General features: G+C 53.8%; 9 protein-coding genes across 9 annotated transcripts; 5 read left to right on the forward strand and 4 right to left on the reverse strand.

The window, feature by feature from the left end:
* Positions 1–1,883: 1,883 nt before the first annotated feature.
* CKM354_000587200 (uncharacterized protein) lies at positions 1,884–3,824 on the forward strand (the record flags this gene model as incomplete). The annotated part of the gene is made up of 3 exons (XM_044801164.1): positions 1,884–1,950; positions 2,008–2,989; positions 3,041–3,824. 3 exons carry the CDS (start codon positions 1,884–1,886, stop codon positions 3,822–3,824), a joined length of 1,833 nt encoding a protein of 610 aa, XP_044657099.1.
* A 1,600-nt stretch (positions 3,825–5,424) lies between these two features.
* On the reverse strand, positions 5,425–8,716 carry CKM354_000587300 (uncharacterized protein; the record flags this gene model as incomplete). Its single annotated transcript, XM_044801165.1, has 3 exons — positions 5,425–6,344; positions 6,393–8,310; positions 8,486–8,716. 3 exons carry the CDS (start codon positions 8,714–8,716, stop codon positions 5,425–5,427), a joined length of 3,069 nt encoding a protein of 1,022 aa, XP_044657100.1.
* A 623-nt stretch (positions 8,717–9,339) lies between these two features.
* CKM354_000587400 (uncharacterized protein) lies at positions 9,340–11,288 on the reverse strand (the record flags this gene model as incomplete). The annotated part of the gene is made up of 2 exons (XM_044801166.1): positions 9,340–11,107; positions 11,200–11,288. The coding sequence occupies 2 exons, from the start codon at positions 11,286–11,288 to the stop codon at positions 9,340–9,342; spliced, it is 1,857 nt and encodes a 618-aa protein (XP_044657101.1).
* Positions 11,289–12,769: 1,481 nt separating this feature from the next.
* CKM354_000587500 (tRNA (cytosine-C5-)-methyltransferase) lies at positions 12,770–15,568 on the reverse strand (the record flags this gene model as incomplete). The annotated part of the gene is made up of 1 exon (XM_044801167.1): positions 12,770–15,568. One exon carries the CDS (start codon positions 15,566–15,568, stop codon positions 12,770–12,772), a length of 2,799 nt encoding a protein of 932 aa, XP_044657102.1.
* A 256-nt stretch (positions 15,569–15,824) lies between these two features.
* CKM354_000587600 (uncharacterized protein) lies at positions 15,825–16,118 on the forward strand (the record flags this gene model as incomplete). Its single annotated transcript, XM_044801168.1, has 2 exons — positions 15,825–15,966; positions 16,018–16,118. The coding sequence occupies 2 exons, from the start codon at positions 15,825–15,827 to the stop codon at positions 16,116–16,118; spliced, it is 243 nt and encodes an 80-aa protein (XP_044657103.1).
* Positions 16,119–16,517: 399 nt separating this feature from the next.
* Positions 16,518–17,583, forward strand: CKM354_000587700 (uncharacterized protein; the record flags this gene model as incomplete). Its single annotated transcript, XM_044801169.1, has 2 exons — positions 16,518–17,202; positions 17,258–17,583. The coding sequence occupies 2 exons, from the start codon at positions 16,518–16,520 to the stop codon at positions 17,581–17,583; spliced, it is 1,011 nt and encodes a 336-aa protein (XP_044657104.1).
* A 160-nt stretch (positions 17,584–17,743) lies between these two features.
* CKM354_000587800 (uncharacterized protein) lies at positions 17,744–18,355 on the reverse strand (the record flags this gene model as incomplete). The annotated part of the gene is made up of 1 exon (XM_044801170.1): positions 17,744–18,355. The coding sequence occupies one exon, from the start codon at positions 18,353–18,355 to the stop codon at positions 17,744–17,746; it is 612 nt and encodes a 203-aa protein (XP_044657105.1).
* Positions 18,356–18,708: 353 nt separating this feature from the next.
* CKM354_000587900 (acid phosphatase DET1) lies at positions 18,709–20,129 on the forward strand (the record flags this gene model as incomplete). Its single annotated transcript, XM_044801171.1, has 2 exons — positions 18,709–18,831; positions 18,891–20,129. The coding sequence occupies 2 exons, from the start codon at positions 18,709–18,711 to the stop codon at positions 20,127–20,129; spliced, it is 1,362 nt and encodes a 453-aa protein (XP_044657106.1).
* A 1,134-nt stretch (positions 20,130–21,263) lies between these two features.
* On the forward strand, positions 21,264–22,402 carry CKM354_000588000 (uncharacterized protein; the record flags this gene model as incomplete). Its single annotated transcript, XM_044801172.1, has 2 exons — positions 21,264–21,432; positions 21,507–22,402. The coding sequence occupies 2 exons, from the start codon at positions 21,264–21,266 to the stop codon at positions 22,400–22,402; spliced, it is 1,065 nt and encodes a 354-aa protein (XP_044657107.1).
* Positions 22,403–22,542: the final 140 nt, after the last annotated feature.

The raw sequence follows: 22,542 nt of genomic DNA on the forward strand, positions 1-22,542 counted from the left end.
AGCTGCATGCAACGCCATGACGATGTCCGACCGTTCTTCCAGCAGCTCGCCGCCGTGCTGGACACCTGGGCCTGCCGTCCCGCACCAGCGATTCATCATGTGAGATCAGGAGAAGCTTCGTCAGGCGGGCGCGCGGCTATGCACCAATCACAGCGCTGTACCTGAGTCCACGGCAGCGATGATTGACGCTAGTTTTAGGCTCGTCGGCTCTCTTTCGCGTGGCGCTGCCGGCCCTCCCTTGCCTAGACTCATGGGCCCAAGGGGAGAGCTATCGAATCTGCGCCATCAATCCAGGAGCCGAGTCAGCGTAGGTTGTGTGCCGATAGCGCGGTACAAGGCCCGCAACGTACCTGCTCCATGTCATGTCTCATCGTTTTGGGTGAATTACGGTCGTCGGGCAGACACTGTGCTCACGGCTCGGCGGCCGCGCCAGGGAGGCTGATCTGATTTCCTGTTGTGAAGCGAAGCCGGCGGGAGCAATACCACGAAGCCGGTATGGTAGCAGCTAAACACCGCTAGCCCGGCTTTCCCTCCTCACATCCTCCTTCGATGCAGCAGAGCGAACTCTGTTTTTTTCTTGCCGCATCCTTGCACGCCGCCTCTGCTGCTGCTGCTCGCCGTCGCTCGGGAGGTGCAGAGCTTCGACGTTTCACCGCCATTTATGCTTTTGCGCGCTGCCGCCGCACAGCGTATCGTGACCAGCGTTTGACTCGCTTCGTCTCGCACCACGCCGCCGTCTTACACGTTGGGTCGCAACGGGCGGGCACGTCGTGCGTGTCGCACTGCGAGCGAGCGAGCAGCCGGCAGGCGGTGGTGCGTGGATGTGCTGGCAGCGTCGCAGCGACGGCCGTTCGGTCAGTAGTCATCGTCATCTCATATGCAGCCAGCGCTTGTTTCAAGGCTGCTGTCATGCACCCAGCAAGCGCGCTGCGCATCCTAGTGCATAAGGCTGAGCAGTAATAATAACAACCCAGCGAGCGTCGTTGTCGCGCAGGCCGCTGGCCGGTCGCAGCACCGCAGGCACCGCTCGTGAGTCGGCGCGCTACGCCCAGCGCGAAACAGCAGGGCGGGCACTGCTGCACGCCCGCTTCGCCTCGCTGCAGCCGGGCGCGACGACTGCCGGACGCCTTGGAGACGGTGGGAGTGGCAGCGAAGGCGTGGTCCGGCTTCCCCGATCGGCCGCGGGCCAGTCACAGCGCGCGGACGGCTTCCCAGACCCCCGGTGTTGGTATGCGATCTAGCTGCAGGCTCGCCGGGCCAGGGAAATGGCCTCCTAGCGGCCACGACAGGATCGCCGTGTGGGTGCCAGAGCCGTGATGACATGCGTGGAGCAGCGACAGGCACCGTGGGCTGCGGCTCTCGCTGCCATCGCGCGCGCCGTCACTCCCGGAGCCCCAGACCGGCTCGCAGGTGCTGCATCCGCAGGCTTTGTCGCGCGCTGCTGCAGTTCAGGGGCAGCCCTGGTGCCCGCGTACCTTGGATCTGGCAGCGCGGTGATGTGTGCGAATATGATGGGAGGCCAGCACCGTCGCCCGGCCCTTATCGATTGTCTGGAGTGAAACGCCAGCTCTTCTACTACCTCGCGCCCACGCCTGCAGGCCTTGACAATTTCTCATACGCTCCTGCTCCTGCTCCTCCGTCCGAACAAGATCACTCCAGCTGCACTGCGTTGTACACGCCCGCCCTCCTGCGTCACCCTCTCCACTCTACCTATTCACCGAATGTTCGCTTGACCGCTCCCGCCACGACACCTCACATATACCGCCTCGCGCCTGCTCTCCCCCATCATCTTCCCTCTGCGCTTGGCACAACCTCACTGTCTCTCCCTCTGCCGCTGGCACACTCCTACCGCAGCTCGACCATCGCTTGCACCCTCGCCCACCATGCCTCGCTACACCACGGCGACGCCCGACCCCAAGGCGTTCCCTTTCCGCCAGCTATTTGTCCTGGGTACGCATGCTCTGTCCATGTGCCTCTCGCAAACACTCCATGCTAACGCAACGCTAGGACTATGTCGGATATGCGAGCCCATCGCTTTCATGTCCATCTTCCCGTACATCTACTACATGATCGAATCCTTCCACATCACCGACGACCACAATCGAATCGCCCTTTACGCTGGTCTCGTCACTTCCGTCTTTGCAGCTGCAGAATGTCTGGGTGCTGGCTTCTGGGGCAGCCTCAGTGACCGACTCGGACGCAAACCCATCCTCCTCACCGGCCTGGCGGGCACTGGCATCAGCATGCTCATGTTCGGCTTCGCACCCAACCTTCCCGTCGCATTGCTTGCTCGAGCACTCGGCGGAGCATTGAATGGAAACATTGGCGTGCTGCAAACCACCGTCAATGAGGTCGTCAAGGTGGAAGCGCATCAAGCACGTGCCTATGCAATCATGCCAACGGTCTGGTGCATGGGCGCTTTTGTGGGTGCTGGTCTGGGCGGTGCCCTGGCCGATCCCGTGCGCAACTATCCAGACATGTTCCACGAGGGCACGATATTCGCCAAATTCCCATACCTCCTCACCAACTTGGTTTGCACCGCGGTCGTCGTGTTCAGCATGGTCGTCGGAGTCCTGTTCCTCGAAGAGACGCACGAAGATCTCAAAGACCGCAAAGACGTCGGGCTGGAAATTGGCAATTGGATACTCGCAAAGCTTCAGCGCAAGCCAGTGGAATGGCTTTCGACTCGCAAGGGTGGAATGTCCGAGGAGACAATGATGTTGATCGACGATCAACCCCCGGACTACCGAAGCACCGCATCCTCGCCAGAACTTACACCTACGAGCGTCGAGGGTCTCCCACCTCCAGCATACCGCTCCATCGATGCATCGCCGCGAACTTCTTTGACCAACGACGAACTGGCTCTCCAAAGAGACGTCGAGGAGGCGCTCGCACGCGATGAAGAAGAGCAGAAAACAAAGTCCGCCATCGCAAATGCCTTCACTCGACAGGTGATCCTGAACATCACAGGATACGGTATCCTGGCATAGTAAGCTTTGACGCACGCCCGCATCCATATCCTAGCTAACATGAATCGCAGTCACACCATCTCCGCCGAGCAGCTTCTTCCCGTGCTTCTCAGTATGCCGAAATCCGAAGCGGCACCACAGCTACCGTTTAAGTTCACCGGAGGCTTCGAGCTATCGACAAAGACAATCGGCGGCATTCTCTCCGTTCAAGGCATTATTCAGATGATTGCCACGATTCTCATCTTTCCCATTGTCAACCGAAAGATTGGCAGCCTATGGACTTATCGCATGGTCGTCATGTCCTACCCGTTCCTGTACTTCATGGTCCCGTATCTCTCGCTCGCTCCGGATTCCCTCAAACTTCCACTGGTCTACGTCGCATTAGTCTGGAAAGTCACAGCACAAGCATTCGCTTTCCCATCCAGCAGCATCATGTTGGCCAATTCGGCTCCATCCAGCAAAGTCCTCGGCTCGCTGAACGGTGCAGCTGCATCAGCCGCGAGCGCGTGTCGAGCATTCGGTCCTACCGTCTCTGGAGTTCTCCAAGCAGCAGGCCTCTCGCTGGGCACTCTTGGTTTGCCTTGGTGGGTCAATGTGCTGGTTGCAGCAATCGGCAGCATCATTAGCATGTTCATGGTCGAAGAGAAGCGACGCACCTTCGTCTCCGAGAAGGAAACCCCGGAACCACCACCGACCGCATCCGACATTGCGAACGCCGCCGAGTACGGCTCAGGCATGGCCGTTGCCGAAGACGCCAACGTATCCACCGATGCCCTGCCCAGCTCGCCACTCCTCATCCGATTCTCTCTCGACATCCGAAGAGATCACCGCAACCGCTCCGACAGCAAATCGTAGGCCTGGTGCCACGCTTGAACGTTTCAGAACATGGATTTCACGCGAGTACTATCTGTTCATATACGACATCACTGGGAGGTTTTTTCTGAGCGACTTTTGGTATGCCTACTTTAGGGGCGGAGCATCAATATTAAGGGCGGGCTGCCGACTCACGTTGGATCGGTGTTTTATCAGGGATTCTGATTGAGTCCATTTGCGGGATTCACATTTTATGGGAGGCTGTTTGGGCGACTTTTGACATTTTTTCTTGTTGCGATGGGCAATCGAAAGCATGGGAACAGGCGCTAGATGATACCCTTTGGCAGTAGACGGCCCCACTGAGCGGGCCCTTTGGAATTTTTCTCTTGTACGCAGAACGGAAATGGGGTGGAAAAGGAACAGGTAGCGAAGTGGGAAAGCGATGGATAGATTCTGATCGCTATCAGACACAAGGCATAATTGGCGGATTTCTACACAATCATGAAATGCAAAAAATGCTTGCGAGCATTTTAATGTCTACTACATTCGCTATCAGACCTTCGATGGTCATCACCAAAGCTCTTCGCTTAAACTGATCTCATCTGATCTGCCTTTTGGCGAAGCTCGCAAGCTCGCACACAGCTCGCTCCTTCCCGTCTGGTTGATGCCAAGCTCGACGAGCTTTCTGGGACGCAAGGAAGGAACGACTATGCCGCAGATCCGCGCAGAGCAGGCCAATATATTTGAAATGGAGCTACAGTGCGTTCCGGCTCACGCGACATCATTCCTTCCGCTTGACTTTCTCTTTTGCTTGACAGCTGCATTGTCACGTAATGCCGAGACTTGCGAAACCCACCGTTTGACCCGCGTTCTTGACCGCTGCCCTTTTTTGGGTTTCTGCAGCATAGTATCATGCGATAGCCAAGATCTTCACTGAGCCTGCTGCGAAGCTGCATTTATTCACGCGTGGTATGTGGAATGTGTGGACAGTGCTTCATCAGAGCTAGCTACAGTAGACAAGAGAAAAAAAGCCTGGTACGCGGCACGAGATGCAATATGCCACATGCAATGCATTCATCAGCGCAGGATCAGGATCATTAATGCAAATTTGATTGACTGACCAGCGATCTGATTTGCCTTCCTCGGCCAGGCCGACCCGAGATTTCCATGTCATGGAGCCTTGGTTTCTTGTTGTTGTCTGGAGCCCGGTAGACGGAACTGTAAGGCACGGGAAACGGGACGAGGGTATGTGTGGGTGTGTGTATGCATGTGTATGAGCCAGAATTTGGGTTGCAGCAAGGCAGATCCTGGTCGGATGCATGTTGGACGTGCATGTGCTCGCGTGCAGGTGAACGTGAACATGGAAGTGTACTGTTTCATGATGGTGGCTGCAGGTTCGCGGGTATGCAGCGTAGCTAGAAGGGCCTTCTGCAGGTGCAGCTGTGTTGAAATGGAACTGTCGGTTAGCAGTCCTAGTGATGATGTAGAGGATTCGATGGAGTTGACAAATACTCGAACAGACATGAGCCTTCTCGACTGTTCTTCTGGCACTTTAGGCTGAGCTATACAATGATTCTGTGGTATCATCCACATCGCCTCGGGAGTACCAAAGATGCTTCCCGTGTGAAGATCGATCGACAGGTCAATACGCGCTTGCTCCTCCACTTCCAGAACCAAAGAAGAATGCATCGAAGACTTCTCCCGATGCTTCCCAGGCCCCGCTGTCGTCAGCGAAGCCGCCATTCGCAACGCCTCCATTGAACCCCAGGTCTGTGCCATCTCCTGCATGCGATTGACCCCAGAAGCTGGCACCGCCGTTGCTGCCGGTGTTGCCCGGTTCTGTTAGAGCGAAGTCGTTGAGAAAATCCAGGTTGTCGAAAGAGTAGTCTGGTTCCGAGGCGTTTGCTCCTGCTGACGCTGAGTTGTCCACGAACGGTGAGGCTTGCTGGTACGCAGGCTGTTGCGGCTGCTGGTTCCTGGAAGGCGGTCGCAAGGATGCTGACGAACTGGATACTGGGAGTGGCGGACTCGCTTGCGGCAAAGTCTGCAGTTGTTGCGTGGGCTGGGTCGCGTTAGCCTCAGTGCTTGCCCGTGGGCTGGTATTGGTGGGGAGTTGCGGAGAAATTGGAGGCTGCTTCGGAATATGTCGCAAGAATCCTTGCAGTTTGGGTTGATGATGCAGCGGGCGGCTCGCGATTTCTTCTTCCGAGAATAAATCTCTGAGATTCATATCGAACTTGGGGAGCTGTCGACGGCTTTGGTGGGGCGTGCGAGCTTCTTGCTTCACTGCTGGATTGCCTCCTCCAAAGTAGCCTTCTGGATTGTTGAGGGATTGAGTGCCCCATGTCGACCGGTTGCCGAATCCTGTCGTGCTCATTACCATGGATATCGTGGCCTTGCTCATGCGCACGAATGCGTCTCGGCATGCCTCAGCGGGCGGACACATGGGTATCAGGTCGCTCAGAACAGACGTTGCAGCAAGCACGGTGAAGTCTACATCGTCGATGGTCATCTGGGACCTGACTAGGGTCGAATGCCATATAGCGTAAAGGAAGGAAATGCCTGGAGAGGTCAGTTTGATGACATGCAAGGTTGCAAGCCTGGACTTACCACTCATGAACAGATGGTGCGTAGCAAGGAACGTGTAGTTGACCAGCTTCAATCTATGCAGTTGCCGATATATTCTCAGCACCATTTGACCGGCCTCGGCAACCTTCATGAAAACCATCTGCTTGTCCTCCTCAAGCTCAAAGTTCACACTCCCTGGGCTCTGCACATCTTCCCCTGTCGCTGGACTCAACTCGCTAGCGAGTTGCTCTGGAACCGATAGCGACTGGCGGTACAGCATGATCACAGCTTGCCAATAGTTCAGGTCCAGGAACAGTGGGTTGAAGCTCACGCCGGTGTCGTACTGTTGTGGCGAGGATTCTTTCCACTCCAACAGCCTACGATCGATGTTCGCCCGCCAGTCGCGGAATGAGTGGAATGGTTGCAAAAATGGCGAACCAAGTCCGCTGAGGATGTAGTCGTTGCCAGCATTAGCACCCAGTCTCCGCGCTTGATCGGCTTGTCGCTGTTGCAAGACCTGCAGAATCTCCGACTGCAGTAGTCGAAGCCGAATGTAATGCCGCGTGATCAGCTTGTAGCTTGGCCGCTCTGCATAGTTCGGTGGCTTGTAGAAGCCCGAGGGTGTGATGTACTTATCGTCCAGCATACTTGGAAACTCAGTCGTCACCACAGCCTCGTTGACCGACACCGGTCTTCCGACACAAGAAGACACCAATCTGTCGAGATTAAAGACACACCACCAGAGCCTTCTACGTACATCCCGTGTCCACTGCTTACGGCCAAATGAGTCGTTGGACATGTCGACATCGGGATGTGTGGCTCTGTTGTCAAGATCGTGGTCGATCTCCTCGAAATGCAGTCCAAGATCAATGCTCAGCCGAACTGCGACACCAATGATGTACCACAAGCCAGGAGCAACGGGTCGCAGCAGTGCTAGACCTGCCAACAGTAGGACGGCTTGCAATTCCTCGAGTCCGCCACCAACGCCTTCGCTCGCAGATGCTGACCCCAGGAAGCTTTCGAGATGGATTATTGCTGAGCTGTGGTATTCTTCCGGCTGATGTTGTTGATTCGTCATCCTTTGTCGCTTCTTGTTTGGAGGGCCGGACTCATCCGCTGGTTCTGTCGCAGCCACGGACTGCTCAATATTAGAAGCATCTACAATGATTCCTGACCCAATGGCGAACACAATATTGAGCATGTACAGTTCTCGCGGAGTCCTCTTCTTCGCATCTGTGGCATACACTCTGTCGAATAATGTCATGAACTCTCCTCGATGTAGAACCGGATTCTGCGGATTCGCGTGCTCAAAGTAGAGCTCTGTCAATCGAAGTCCAAGTTCTCTTTCCGGAAAGGGTGCTGGCTTGATTGTAGGCTTGGTATGCAATCCGAAAAACGAGTCTCGCATTGTCGTTGCACCGCCGGCAGCTTCACTCAACGACATTTTGCGAGATTTCCCACCGCCTTTCTCGCTTGGCGTTGGAGTCTGGTTCACTGACCTCTTCACAGCAGCAAAGACAACCCTCGCAAATGAGATGCCAGAAGTTGTAGAGCCAAGCATGCGGGCATCACCTGCCCCTTGGACAGACACCATGCCAACATCATTGACCAGCTTCTCGAGCCTCTCGCCGTCCTCTTCCTCACGTAGGACAGGGTCTAGAGTTGATTGCACTGGCGGCGCATCAGCTGGTTGCGCCGAGTGAGGCGATGCTTCTTCTTGCACTGGAAATGGGACATTGATGCCTGGCTTGATCGTCTCACTAATAGCAAAATCCTGACTCGGAGGAGGATACGCTACCCCGTGAGAATCAAGCAGAGCCTCCAGATTTCTCACTCTTGTTTCAAGATAGTAGACATAACTACGAGGGATCTCGCGCTTGCTGACAGGATCGAATCCGACACATCTTACGTTGGCCTTGAGACAATTTGTGCATTTCGGAAGCTTCTGATCGCATCGATTCTAACATTTTCGGTCAGCAAGTCTTCTTGATCTTGTGTCATCGATATCGTTTGCTCCTTTCAAATGTTGTAGAAGGCAAGCACTCCTCTCCATATCTAGACATCGCGGCTTCTCTCGGAATCAAGCAAGAGAAGTTATGCACAATCGAAAGTGCACCCATCAATTGATAACATACCTTCCGATTTCGACATCGATTACAAGCTGAGACGTTTCGAAAGTTTGTTGTTGAATTGCCTGACCCAACACCGATACCTCCACCCGCACTGGTATTCCCCGGCGTCGTCGTTGTAGAAGGTGATCCAGCAGCGCCTGAAACACTATCCCGTTCAGGCGTATCCGGCGGCCCTTCGGAAACAGTATCTTCTCGTTCCCTCTTCTTGCTCCCGGGTCCAGAGCCAGAAGGCATGGTATCATCCGGTCACGGGAGCACCAGGTGGGGTCAAGATAGAGAGAGAGGTTATTCCGGTTCACAGGGCTGACCAATCGTCCAAGCAGCGGCAAGACGAATAATCGTGGGGACGCTGCGCACGCGCTAGAACCAGGGCCTCAGACACGGTATGAGCGAGCGTCGGCCAGGTCCGACAGTGAGAAAAGGTATGGGTATTGCAGTTGAAAAGCGGCACAGGGTTCATGTCGAAGTGCGCGCAAAGAGAATTGGGCCTCGGTCTTTTCGTTTTTGGCGCGGCATGGAATTGTGGGATAGGGTCATTCACGTTACCTCATCGTTCTTGATTTGCGATGCAGAGAGGAGATTTCGCGCGGGAGATAAGAGCGAGTGTCTTCGAGATGAATTCTCAGGCAGCAATCAGGCAGACATAGAATAGGATTCGTGCTGGTGTTGTTATAACAATCGACCATGATACAATAATGCATATTTCCACTATAATAGGATGTCTTCATCGGATCATCTACAAAATCGCTTGAACGCTAGACGAAGCCTGTAATATGCTGCTTCTCCCGTATGCACAAATAGGGTATCTTCAAAGAATCACAACCACCATGCAACCGCAACTCCAATCATGCAACTTGCTACCTGATCAAGCCACCTGGGTCATGCAAGATCAGATCATCGAAGTCCTGTTGATGTGCTGAATTTGTTCCCGTTGTCGTCGCTTCATTTGAGTCGTCTTGCCGCTCTAGAACTCTTCGGGCGACGGACGCGCTCGCTGTCCTATCATCCGACAACAAGCCACCAATATCTTCAAGTTCTATTTCCTCATGCTGGCCTGAAGACGAGGCTATATTGCTGCCTCGGCCAGGAAAATCAGATCTTGGCTGGGCACGATCTTGCTGGTTGCTGAAAGGACTGGACATTAACAGTCCTCCAGCGTCTTGCAACGATACGTTGCTCTCTTGTCGTTCGAGCATGGGTCCGAGAACTCCGATGGGAGCAGTAGTAGGCCGTATTCGATGTGCATTGCGCTGCTGCTCAGCTGCGGAGCTGCTTTCTCCTCGATCACGGACAAAATCCGGGACAAGAAATCGGCCACCGACATTTCTCAAGAAGGCTGATCCTGACCTGTTGTGTGATGGCGAACGGCCATGCGCAAAATCGTAAGCATTGATGCCCGGCCCGGCTGAGCTGGTGTTGCTCGCCTTTCGAGACCGCGGCAGCGAGTCCGATGTCCGTCCATTGTCAAGCAAGTTCCCAACATCATGAAATCCTGCAGTAGTCGAATTCGACGGAGATGGTAGAACCTGCGGTATTCTCGGAGTTCTCGGAGTTGTAGGCGATACGTCCTCGTATGGCTCGAAATCACTCTCGTCTCCGTCAATGATGTCTCCCAGTGGTGTATCAGCACGCGGCTGAAAGGTCAGGTGCGTTTTATGCGCCGGGAGTGCAGGAGGTGCAGGCCGAGTTGAGCTGCCTTGTCCCGATCTCAAATGTTCCGGTGGTCTGCACCCAATCGCGAGGAATAAGTCCTCGTCACTGTCTTGGGTTCGAATGCGCGACAGTGTTGGCTTTCGTGCGTTTGACCTTTCCAGACTCTCCGTCACGCTATACTTTCTGAATTTATTCTTCTTCTCGCCCTTGTCACGCAGAAAAGAGCCAAGAATGACTCCGTTCGAGACGAATGCGGAGGCCAATATTTCGCCAGAGGCCCAGACTGTTCGATACTGTTGTCGTCCATGGCGGCTGATGACCTTCGGCATGCGCGTAGCCGTGATCCCTATCATGATCAGGGATAGTGCGAACAACAGTACCATCTGCAGCTTGCGTTTCCAATTCTGACCCGAAGAAAGGACGACTGGAATCGGAAACGCCACCAGGAGGATGTCTGTCACGATGTCACAACATCCCATGACCAACAATTGAACGAAGCCTTGCCGACATTGTGGCCCGGGATCTGGTTCCACTTGCCAGAAATGATTGAATGGCATGCACTCGGTCAACGTGGCAATGACGACGGCACCGAACGTCAGCACGAGGAAGATGCGAATGCCTTGCAAAGTCCACTCGTATCGCTTTCGCCAGATGCGTCCCGTGATGCGCTTCAGGAATTCAGAAACGGTATACTTTGACATCCAGATGAAGCCCGCGTAGAAGATCCGAGCGGGCAGAACCAGTCTGGACCCAATGCTCCGAAGGTACAACTGTCGCGCCGAGTATTCGTATTCCACGGTATCGACATTGTTCGTGCCATAGATCAAGACGAAGTGTATCAGGATCATGCGGATAAATAGTGGGACAATTGCAGCCAGCATGATCCAGTCTTCCCGAAAGAGTTTGCTGCTTCTAACTTTGCGGCCCAAAACTCTCGTGACAATGATCACGGCCGCGAAGCACGTACACCACCTGCAAACAGGACAACCATGTTAGCACGAATGATATAAACTGCACAGGCGAGAGAAGTAGGTTTCTCGGAGTGCTGCATGGGGAAGGCTTACCATGAGAACAACACTGTCGGCCAGTTACCAGCTCGCGATCTGGGCTCCGGGGGCGCCGTGGTCCACAGGGCTCGCGACTCCAGAAACATGACCAGACAGTGATGACGTGCTCAGCCCTCGTCCGGGGCGAGCGGGCGCCGTGGGAGGTGTAGCTCTCGTAATAGAGCAGAAGATGTTTGGAGCTGTTGTTACCTCGATTCCGAATTCGAGGGCGACGACCTCGAACTCGCCGGCGCTCGGCCGCGCATCATCGCAAGGTTGCGATAACAAGCTCCAGTAGGATTCTGCCTGCGCGGGACCACACAAAGGGCGGCAACCGGCGGGGGTCCTCGGGTTGAGTGAGCGGAGAAGAGTACCAAGAGAGTCGAACGAGGCGTGCCAGCGAGATTGGATGCTGACGTATAGTGCTGCTGACAGGATAAAGAGGAAGAGATTTGTGAGGGTCAATAATGAAAGTGAAGAGGAGGAGAGGCGAGAAGCACAATCGAAGCGCCGCGCCGCGCCTCGATGTGTGTGATGTGGCGGCGTATCGAGGAGGATGCGGTGGTGGTGTGCTACTACGTGCAGAGGTGCATTGGATCCTTCAAGGCAAAACTCCAGCAACGCCGAGCAGGCTGACCGACAGACGTACGACGACGACGAGAAGATAAGCACCTGTGGGCTCGAGGCTACTGCTGCTCGTTTCGCCCCAGGTTGTGCATGCGCGCGTGGCAGCAGCGCAAGCGAAATCGCACTAGTTTCTCTAGTTCTTTGTCGAATGGCGGGACAATTGATTGCGACCGCCTCGTTGTTGCTGTCGGCCGTAATCCTGGAGTATCTTCGTTCACCGGTGCTTGACTGCTCGGCGCGCTCGTGTCTTACTACAGCTCCAGTGCGCGGTTCCTCTGGAAGGCCGTATCTGTCTCCTACTTGTGCTGCAGTGCCTTCTTCGTGGTGCAGCGACAGCAGCAGGATTTAAGCCGACCCGGCAAAGCAGGGTTCAGCGAGCAGGCTAGGAGACAAATCAAGTTTAGCGGGCGCACGCGACCGGTCCCGAACGTGAGGGGAGTGGGGAGATTGAGGCGCGGTCGCGCGGCACAAGCTGCTGTGATGCTGTCGCGAGGGCTAGATTCGGGGCTCGAGGGCATGTACAAGGCTTGGCTTTCTGTAGACACTCAGCACTTGTGCTTGAGAAGATGTGGAAAGGAAGAAGGCGACGTTATCTGCTTCGGTTGCTTGGCCGTCTGCGCCCGCCGTTTGACGGGGATCGGTGAGGTTAGAGTTCTGTCAATCGCGCACGTGGAAGTGGGGTTATCGCTCTCGCCTTTGCTGCCGGACGTGCTTTGATAGAAGGAGATTGACCAGAGATAACAACATGCAGATTCGACATGCACAATCTCGTTCGCAGAAACATGTCAAGCATAAGAAATTGCAGGTGTCAGATGTGCGGCATAGGCTTCCTCTGCAACACAGCCATGCCGATACAGAGTATACAAGCCAACTATCTATCTCCACCCACACCTGCTCAGGTCTTGCCGAGTCGTTATTTCGTGAGACTGTCCAAGAGATAATCAGTCGAGCCGCAGAAGACTTAGACGGTTTTGTTGTAGTCGTCGCCGTCCAGGTCGCCCGCTCGCTCTGGCATCGCTTCCGCGATTTTCCTATCTTCATCTTCCAAGACCTCCAATCTCTTCACCTCGATGTGGTCCCTTGCAGTTTCCAGATCTTGCTCTAGTGCAGTTATACCAGCATCTGTCAGCGGCACAGCCGAAGCTTGATCGACAGGTACACCTCCAATCGTTTCTTCGTCTACGTCAACGTTCTTCATGCGTGCCTTGGTCTCTTCTGCTACATCCTGAGCTGGAATGCTACCCGTGGATTCAGCCTTCGGCTCGCGCTTGACGTCTTTGCCACCATTTTGTTTCGGGTCGGAGTGGTTGATAAGCTCAACGTCCTCGTTGTAGATGCGTAGCAGCATCGCTCTCCGGTCTTCCTTGGGCAACATGAGGTTGACGCTGGCTTTACTTCTCCACAGTGGAAGGGTCAAGTTGTCACTGAACTCGTCCGGACCGGGATTGGGCGTGGCTTCAACCCTCAGCACGCAACATCCACCTCCAAGTGCATTGACTGCTGCGCCGATTTCTCCCAAGTCTTTCCAGCCACCAGTCTCGGTGCCATCCTCGCCCTTGTCTGTCGCCACCTTTGGGAACATCTCTACCAGAAGCTTCCTGAGTGTGCTGCGCTTTTGCAACCTGACGACACGGCTTTCGCCCACCCAGCCCTCGATGATGGGAAGTCCTTCTGTTTGGATTCTCCAACGACAGATGTCCTGTCCTTGAGCATCTTGCTTCATGAACATTTTGACACCCGCATGCACAAATTTCATGCCGCGATTCTCGTTGGAGATGAGTATGTCCTTAATCAGCTTTGCTGTATAATAGATACCCTTCACGGGATCTCCAGCAGGATTCCGGACCAAGAAGCGGTCTCGTGGGAAAGCTGAATGCAGCTCGTAGAATTTGTAGATTCCCACCAGTTCCGGATGCTCGGGATCAAGGTATTTGAACGCCTCCTCGTTGGCGTCGTTGTTTCTGCGCTTCGCCTGTTGAACAGCGTCAGAGGGTATTGCCTTCTCAAAAGGAGCTTCCTTGACAGCATCCTTCACTTCCGTGCTCACGCCGGCTTCTTGACCAGCCTCAGTCATGGCAACATCTGGCGCGGCCGCCGCTTCATTTGTTCGCTGTTTCTTCGAAGGAGATGCAGGTGCTTCTTCCTCCGGAGCGGACCTCTTCGCGCCCGCCACCGTGGATGTGTCGCCGGCTGAGCTGTTCTGCAAAGGTGCGGCAGTGACTGTCGGCACATCGTCCACACGTTTCGGCTCGTCAAGATGACCATTTTCGATCTCTGCAAGTGTCTCGGTGAATGCAGTCTTCTCAGGCGCGGTATCTTTGACGAAGGTCCAGTTCTTGTTCTGACACTTGCTCTCATCTTCCGGCTTAGCACGAATCTCACTCAGTTTCTCGAGAGCAGCAATGAAAAATCCTCCAGTGTTCTGCTGGTGAGGGTATACACGCCAGCAGTTCTCAAGCGGGATGTTCTCTTCGGGTTCCGGAGGAAACATTCCAGGGACAATCCTACTGCTCTCTTGCTCGAGGCCTGCAGCTTCGGCCCACGACTCGTAAATTGTGCCACTGCGATTCATGATGCTCCAATCCTTGAGTCCAGGCGTTCGCTTCAGGTCTGGCAGCCTGTCAGAGGAATCGACGAGCTTGATTTTGGCAGATCCGCCGCATCTCTCAATAGCAGATGCAATTACGGCCTCGTTCTCCACCGGATTCAAGCTACAGGTGCTGTAGACGACTCTGCCTCCGACCTTCAACATCTGTAATGCCCTCGTCAAGATCCTAACTTGCGTGACATACAGCCCAAGGCCATTCTGAGGTGTCCAATCTTTCCAAATGTTCGGGTTCTTTCTGCAAGTCCCATCGCCACTGCAAGGAACATCGGCGAGGATGCGATCAAATTTGAGCCACTTCCCTGCCTTGTTTCCGGCGCCGTCTGTCTGTGAGGGTAATGCGATCGAGGGGTACATAGTCGCATCGTGGTTCGTGACAATCAGATTGGGCGAGTTGAGGCGCTTGACTTGGTGCACCAACATCTGCGCACGTTGATAGTTGACATCGTTGGCGACCAGGATGCCTGTAGAGCGGCCATGATCTTCTCCGATATCTGCGCTCCCCGAATCACTACTCCTGACACTTTCAAGCGCTTTGGCGACCCTGTCTTCCTCTCCTGCATGCAAGAGCTCGACCAATTGCGCGCTCTTACTTCCCGGGGCAGCGCACAGATCCAACACAGTGTGGTGGGGCTGGACATCCAACAGTAGCGGCGGTATCATGCTCACCTCCTCCTGCCTGCTGATGTTGCCAACTCCGGTCTCGCTGACCAAAAATTTCTGGAAATCCTTGAAAGGCTCGTACTTTCTCACAACGTTCTTCGGCGTCGTCATGGAGTATGCCAAGCCATTGGGATACCATGCGATGGGTTGAGGCAGCTCTACGGGTCGTCCTTCGTGTTTGATGCCTTTCAGGACCGGGAAGAATCGGTTGACCAAGTTGTCTCGAACTCCCAGCGCGTGGCCTTTGGAACCAGTAAAGCGCCATGAGTTGGGCAACTCTTTGCGCAAGTGCTTCCAGAACGCATCCCGCTCGGGGCCCTCTGGCACAATGGGAATGGAGTTGTAGAAGCGCTCAAACTTCTCGTTGGTTTTGTCGACCTTGTCGAAAGAGACACGATTGTCTTGGAACTGGTTCTGGCGAGAACCACCTCCACCTCGTCCACCTCCGCCACGACCCCGGCCTCTTCCGCCACCTCTCTTGTTGCGAGACATGATTACGACTGGATTGATGTTCTGTATCAATGCAGTCCAACCAAGATGTGATGCGAGAAGAGAAAGAGGTAGCTGAAGTGAGGAAGTCTGAGGTCACGAAATTCTGAGCAGAGCTCCAGATTTCGCGGCGGAGGCACTTCCGATCCCTGTCAGCGGCCATGTGAAGCTCTGGGCAACGTCCACTTGTTCACTGCCGCGCATTCCACCTCACGCATCACCGCTGCACTGCACATCGCACGCATTCAGAGAGCGATCGATGTCGGAACAATCACTTCACGCGCTCTGGGAGGCTTCGGCGAACAGCCAGTTCGTCCCCAACGTCGGCAAAGACGCCCAGTTCCTTGTCGGATTCGTCCTGCTCAGCATCGGTTTCGTCCTGACTGCTCTTTTTGGACTTAGTACGCACTCACTTTGCGTGGGCTATGTGGCTCTTTGCTGACAATGTCTAGATCTCTCCGTCAAGAATCTGCCTATCCTCGCCGTACCCGCATCCCTCGCTTTTGCCTTTGGCTCCGTCTACATGATCTGTGCAGTCGGCGTGTATGTATAGATCGCACTCTCCGCACGATCAGCCATTGCGTAGCGATCGCAGAGTGAAGCAGTTCAAGCTGCATCTGGGCAAGAGACGTACACAAAGTGCCTCGGAAGACCTGGACATCGCTCGCACACCTCCTGCAGCCTCGAAGTCGAAGTGTCAGTGACCACATCTCTCGTGGACAGCAGTAAGAGGCATGCTGACCTTACTCTAGGCAAGCGGAGGTTTCATCCAGTGACATCCACCCTTTTCATCCTCTGCTGCGGATTGACGGCTTTCTTCGCGGTATCAATCGCGACTTTGAAGCTTTCCACGTTTCTTCGGACATACCTCACATCCGAAGCGAGGATTTGAGCCCTCGAGCATAGAAATCATATACCCAAGCGAACAAGAAATTCCAAACAGTCTTCAACAATGGCCTCCCGTCCACCTCTCTTTTCTGCAGTGTCATCTTCTGCGCGGCAGATCTTACTCCTGCTTCGCTGCATTTCGTTTTCGAAAACGGCCACTGTGCGCATTACTCCCGAAGGACTTCGATTCAGCACAGAAGAAGGTAGTGTCATGGAAGCTTTCGTTCACCTCGAGAAGAACCTCTTCACTTCCTACAAGTACCACGTTCCCGGCGCACCACCCTCGTCTCAGGACGACCCACCTGAGCATCCAATCTTCGAAGTCAATCTTGTCGCTCTTCTGGAAACTCTCAACATTTTCAGTGTGTCAGACCCAAACACGGCAAAACGCTCAGATGAGTACTCAGCCTTCGCGGCGCATCGATTAAACCGACATGCCAACCAAAATGCTTTCAACAACCCACTGCACGTTGCCGGCATATGCACTTTTACATACGACGGCGAGGGCAGCCCTTTGAGTGTGCACATGTCGGAAGCAGGAGTGACAACGACATGCGACCTCACAACGTACGAAGCAGAAGTTTCTGAGGAGATACCGTTTCAACGCGAGCATCTGGCGCTCAAGACTATCATGCGGTCAACATTCCTACTTGATGCTCTTTCAGAACTCAATAACATGGGTCCTCAACACTTGACGATTCAAGCGAACCCGGATTCTCGCACGGCAAATATCTCGCTCAGTGCATCAGGTGCTTATAATCCCCCACTGTCACTTCTCTTACACTGCCTAACAATGACCTGCAGGACCTCTTGGATCTTCCACAGTAGACTTCGCCACAGACGCATTATCCGAGACTCCGATCCTCGAGACTTTCCAATGTCCCGCGAAGACCTCTGCAAGTTTCAAGTTCAGCTGCATTAAAGCAGCCCAGCGAGCGATGCAAGCGGCTTCGAAAGTTTCTGTGCGATTGGACGAAGAATGTGTGCTGAGCTTGCAATTCCTTGTTGAAGTGGGTGTAGGCGATGGGGACGGAGCCGCTTTCGTCGATTTCCGCGTCGTACCGCTCGTAGATGGCGAGGCCGAATATGACGAGGATGATGGAGACGGTTCTGAAGGAAGTGCCTATTAGTGCGTTCTACCCGGGTCCCTAGGAAATGGGGTTTCCTTTCCAGTCGCGTAACTCATGTCTTCATCATGGCTTTGCGTCTCCCCCGTGTCGAATGAGGCTTCGTCCTTGCACCTTTTGACAGACAGATAATCGTCCTCCCAACTGGTTGAGCCATGTCCCCTCAATCGTCGTCATGAATGACTATTCCTGTCTCTTCGTGGCCATTCTCTCCAGTCTTCTGCCCATCACCGTCCTCCGCTCCGTTCTCTTCAGCCCCATTACCATCTCTCGTCCCAATCTTCGCAGGACCTAATCGCTTCTTCTCTCCCGCGTCCCCATCTTCCCCGCCTGATTTCCCACCTTTCTTCCCTTTTCGCGCTTTAGCCTTCTCTCTCTTCGCCCGATTCTTCTCCAACCTTTCTCTATCCTCTTTCTCCCTCTGTTCTTTTCGCTCTCTGAATACCCTCTCTGCCTCTTCCTCCTTCGTCTCCTCGTCCATCAATCTCTGCCGCTCATACTCTCTCCTCCGACTCGCTTTGTAGACATGAAATTCGCCTGATCCGGCTCCTGCAGAAGAGCCTTGGACGTTTGCGACGATTTCGGGTGGGGCAGCGAGCGTTTTGGGTTTTGAGGTGCTGCTGTTCGGGATGTTGATTTCGCGATCTGGGTTTGCGAAGAGTGCTTCCACTTGTTGGGATTGTACGGATGCGGGACCAACAGCGCGTTTCTTTGTGGGCCTGTTGGAGCGTGAAGAAATGGAGGTGGGGATGGACTCTGGAATGTTTTCGGACATGGTTGCCGATTGTCTTCTCGAGGCGCTGGCAAGATGTTCACGTGTCGCGTGCGGGTATGAAGCACAATTGTGCTGTCGCGTAGCTCAGCACTATTGGCTACAGCAGCTGGCGAAGTATACGATGGTGGTGGTGAAATGGTTTGAAGTCACCAGGCTTGCTGCAAGAAGTTACAGATGTGATGTTTTTATGACTCGAGAGACACTATGGTTTCCCGAAGTTAAATCCGGTAGGTCCAGCACCAGATGATGCAAGGCGCCTCGACTCAACAGCGCGTGCTGTAAGCCGAGTGACACCCCTCTACCTCCTACAGGGACCTCAGAAGTCTGTACATATCTACAACAGTACAGCAGAAATGGTCAAACCACGCCTCATCATCCTCATCCGCCATGCACAGTCCGAGGGCAATAAGAACCGCGAGATCCATCAGATGATCCCGGATCACCGCGTCAAGCTCACCGAAGAAGGCCACAAACAGGTATGACATGCCTATGCTGTAATGTACTTGTAAAGATACATGCCTGACTAACCACGTAGGCAGAAGAAGCTGGCCGTCGTCTACGAGCCCTCCTGAAACCCGACGACACACTCCAGATCTACACTTCGCCCTATCGTAGAACGAGAGAAACGACAGAAGGGATCCTCAAGACGCTGACCGCAAGAGATGACCCCGATGATCCAACAGCGGCCCCTTCGCCCTTCAGCAGAAATAAAATCAAAGTGTATGAAGAGCCACGGATACGCGAGCAGGACTTTGGCAACTTTCAGCCATGCTCGGCCGAAATGGAAAGAATGTGGCAGGAGCGTGCTGACTATGGCCACTTCTTTTACCGTATACCCGATGGCGAGAGCGCAGCGGATGCATACGACAGGATCTCGGGTTTCAACGAAAGTCTATGGAGGCAGTTCAGCGAAGACGAGTTTCCCAGCGTGTGCGTGCTCGTCACGCATGGTCTCATGACGAGAGTCTTCCTGATGAAGTGGTATCACTGGAGTGTCGAATACTTTGAAGATCTGCGAAACATCAACCACTGCGAATTCATCACCATGCATAAAGATGAGAGGGGCAAGTACGTGCTCGAGAATAAGATGCGGACGTGGTCGGAGCTTAAGAGGCAGAAACGGGAGGCAGAGGCAAAGGCCGACCCACAGAGAAGAAATACGTTGTCACATTTCTTGAAGCAAAAGCAGAATAGTCCGAGCATTCCACCGCGCAAATGGGGTGGCTGCAAGGATGGCTGCAATCATCAGAACGAGAAGTTTCCCAGGAGAGCTGGACAGCATCAACAGAGAAAGCAGACGCAAGAGCTGACATTACCTTCACCGCTTGAAGCACCCAAGGCCGAGACAGAGGATACCCCCATGGCTCATGTTGAGCCTGGAACTGAGACAGTCAAGACCTCTTCTTCGCGATCGAAAGCGCCACAGATCGATACGCCACCGTCGAAACCCACGATCCCCGAGTATCTACAACCGGGCAGAGACGGAGGAGGTTTATCCGGAGTCAACACTCCGCACGAAAGCAGTGAGACCGAAGGCGCGACTGACTATTTCGAGAGTTCTACTCGCGGCGGTAGTCTTGCTGGTGCAATCCGCCAAGGTCCGCAACGGAAAGCTACACCAGATGATATCGAAAGGTGGGCCAAGGAGAGCGGCATGAATGCTCATAGACGGGCTGATCCGCTGGGAGATGAGGCTGCAGAAGACACCGAGGGGAGTGGAGATGTCGATCATGCCGAGAGAGAAGAGAGGAGCGTGAGGGAGAGTGTGTACTGAAAGTGCACAGCTTGGTGCCTTGCGGTTAATTGTGATGATGCGCCATGTTCATGATAGTGACGCTGACAATGATGGATTCTTGACGACTAGAGAAATGACCAAAAGAGCACAGCTGCTCGATAGAACAAGCACATCGTCCCAAAGCGAATCTTACTGACTATCAAATTCCAAGCTTGAATCCAAACTGTCGGATCTTGCCTGCGCAGTGGCATTCGGCAATCGCAATGCAGTATTCGCAGCACCTTGAACAGTGATACAAGTATGATGGAGATCGGACATAGCGAGAGGTCTTGCATGTGTCTCGATATGCTTCTGGCGGCAGCTTACCGGTTTCCGCCAGTGTCAGGATCAATAGGGGTATGATTGCGGACAGCAAAACGGAAACCCAAGAACATCCTCACTTGTGCTCTCTCCTCGCGACAATAATTGTGCACGTGCCTCGCTTCTCGCGACAAAGTGCATCAGCTACTCTGCACAAACCAGAGACACGAAGATCGGAAGAGCACTCGATCCCCCCAGGCAGAACACGCACTCTTCACCCCAGTTTCTGTCATTGCCAGAATCGGAAAGACCAGACACATGCCTTGAGGGCTCGTTCGCAAAGCTTAGCAAACAACGTTGAAGACATTCTGCTCTCAGTGATCGCACGTTCACTGCGGTCAAAAATATAGATTTGCTCGCTGCAGTCTCCCGGCAACAAGGCTTGCTACTACACAGGCCGTGTAGAAAATCACCTCATCGCGAAGGCTTGTCCTGCCTGTTCGTGCGTTTAATGCTGTGTTCTAGTAGAGTCCTAAAGGTCCTCGATGCTCAAGTCATGACTTCAGCGTCTGTGTAATTGCCGTTGCACTGTCGAGTAGCAATGCATGATTTTGTCAAGCTCTCGTCCGTAAGATGTTGTCAAGCAAAATTGATGGACGCCTGCTTAGCGGAGAGCAGCTTGATTAGGAATGGTGGCCGAGCCGAGGTCAAAGCCCTTGAATTACCGGGGTCTGCACTCAGCTGCACAACACTACATCTTCGATTGTCAATTCTTTCTACTACCCATCAACTTCAAGTCTCTGTATTTTTCGTTCGAGAGCGCCGATACCACATCAGACACTGGAAAGGAAGCTGCAACTACAAGAGGCGAATATGGCATCTCTACCATCAACATACAAAGCCGTTCATCTGGCCAACAGACCTAAAGACCACATTGAAGCGGACACATTCACAGTCAAGCAACATCAAACACCCTCAGCATCGTCACTGAAAGATGGACAAGTTCTCTTCCAGCCTAATTATCTTTCCCTCGACCCAGCCAGTAAGTGTAGCCGCTAGAACGACTTCATTCTGCTCATAACTTGCCTCAAACATGGTCCTTTCTTTGACTAACAGCTTCTATTGTGCGTGGATGGTTGAACGATAGCAGATCGTATATACCACCCGTCAAGATCGGGGCGGTGATGCGTGGAGTCGGTGTGGGAACTATCGTCGCAACTAAATCATCGAAGTTCAACGTTGGAGAGGTCGTATACGCTGGATCCGGATGGAGCGAGCTCGCAGTCCTGCCAGAGAAGGACGTCGAGAAACTGGATCTACCATCCAACGGTAAAATGACCGACACGTTAGCAACTCTGGGCATGCCAGGCTTGACAGCTTACTTCGGCATCATCAATGTTGGAAAAGTGAAAGCTGGAGATTTCGTCGTTGTTTCTGGAGCTGCAGGCGCCACGGGCAGCGTCGTGGGCCAAATCGCTAAGCTGAAGGGGGCGAAAGTCCTTGGTATCGCCGGCTCGGATTCGAAATGCAAGTGGCTTGTGGAAGAACTTGGGTTCGATGAGGCCCTCAATTACAAAGCCAAGGACTTTGCAAAGCAGTTCCGCGCGTCCACGAAGCAGCTCATCGACGTCTATTTCGATAACGTTGGAGGAGAAATCTTGGATCTGGCACTTGCGAGGGCGAAAGAGCACTCTCGCTTTGTGATGTGTGGTGGCATTTCGCAATACAACACGAAGAACCCGCAAGGGCCGAAGAACTATCTGATGATTGTCAGCATGAGAATTAGGATGGAGGGTTTTGTGGTGTTCGATTATGAAAAGCAGTATCCTCAGGCGAAGAAGGAGTTGGCGCGGTGGGTCGCGGAAGGGAAGATCAAGAGGCAAGAGACCATTATCAAGGGTGGTATTGAGAAAATGCCGGAAGCTTTGAGAGCGCTGTACGAGGGCGTCAACACCGGAAAATTAATGGTGGAGGTCAAGCAGCCAGTGGAGGCCGGCAAGTCAAAGTTGTAGGCAGTCAATTTCGCGGGCAGCGCGATGGGTAAACTTGTATAGTTCCAGCTTCCTCATGACATAGGAAACTAAGCCTCTCTTGCCAGAATTGTGCTGATTGGGTGTCTGTTTCTGCTGCCATATCTCACGAGGTCCAGGGT

Source organism: Cercospora kikuchii, assembly GCF_019650295.1.
Source record: "Cercospora kikuchii DNA, contig_00003, whole genome shotgun sequence".
Classification (NCBI taxonomy): domain Eukaryota; kingdom Fungi; phylum Ascomycota; class Dothideomycetes; order Mycosphaerellales; family Mycosphaerellaceae; genus Cercospora; species Cercospora kikuchii.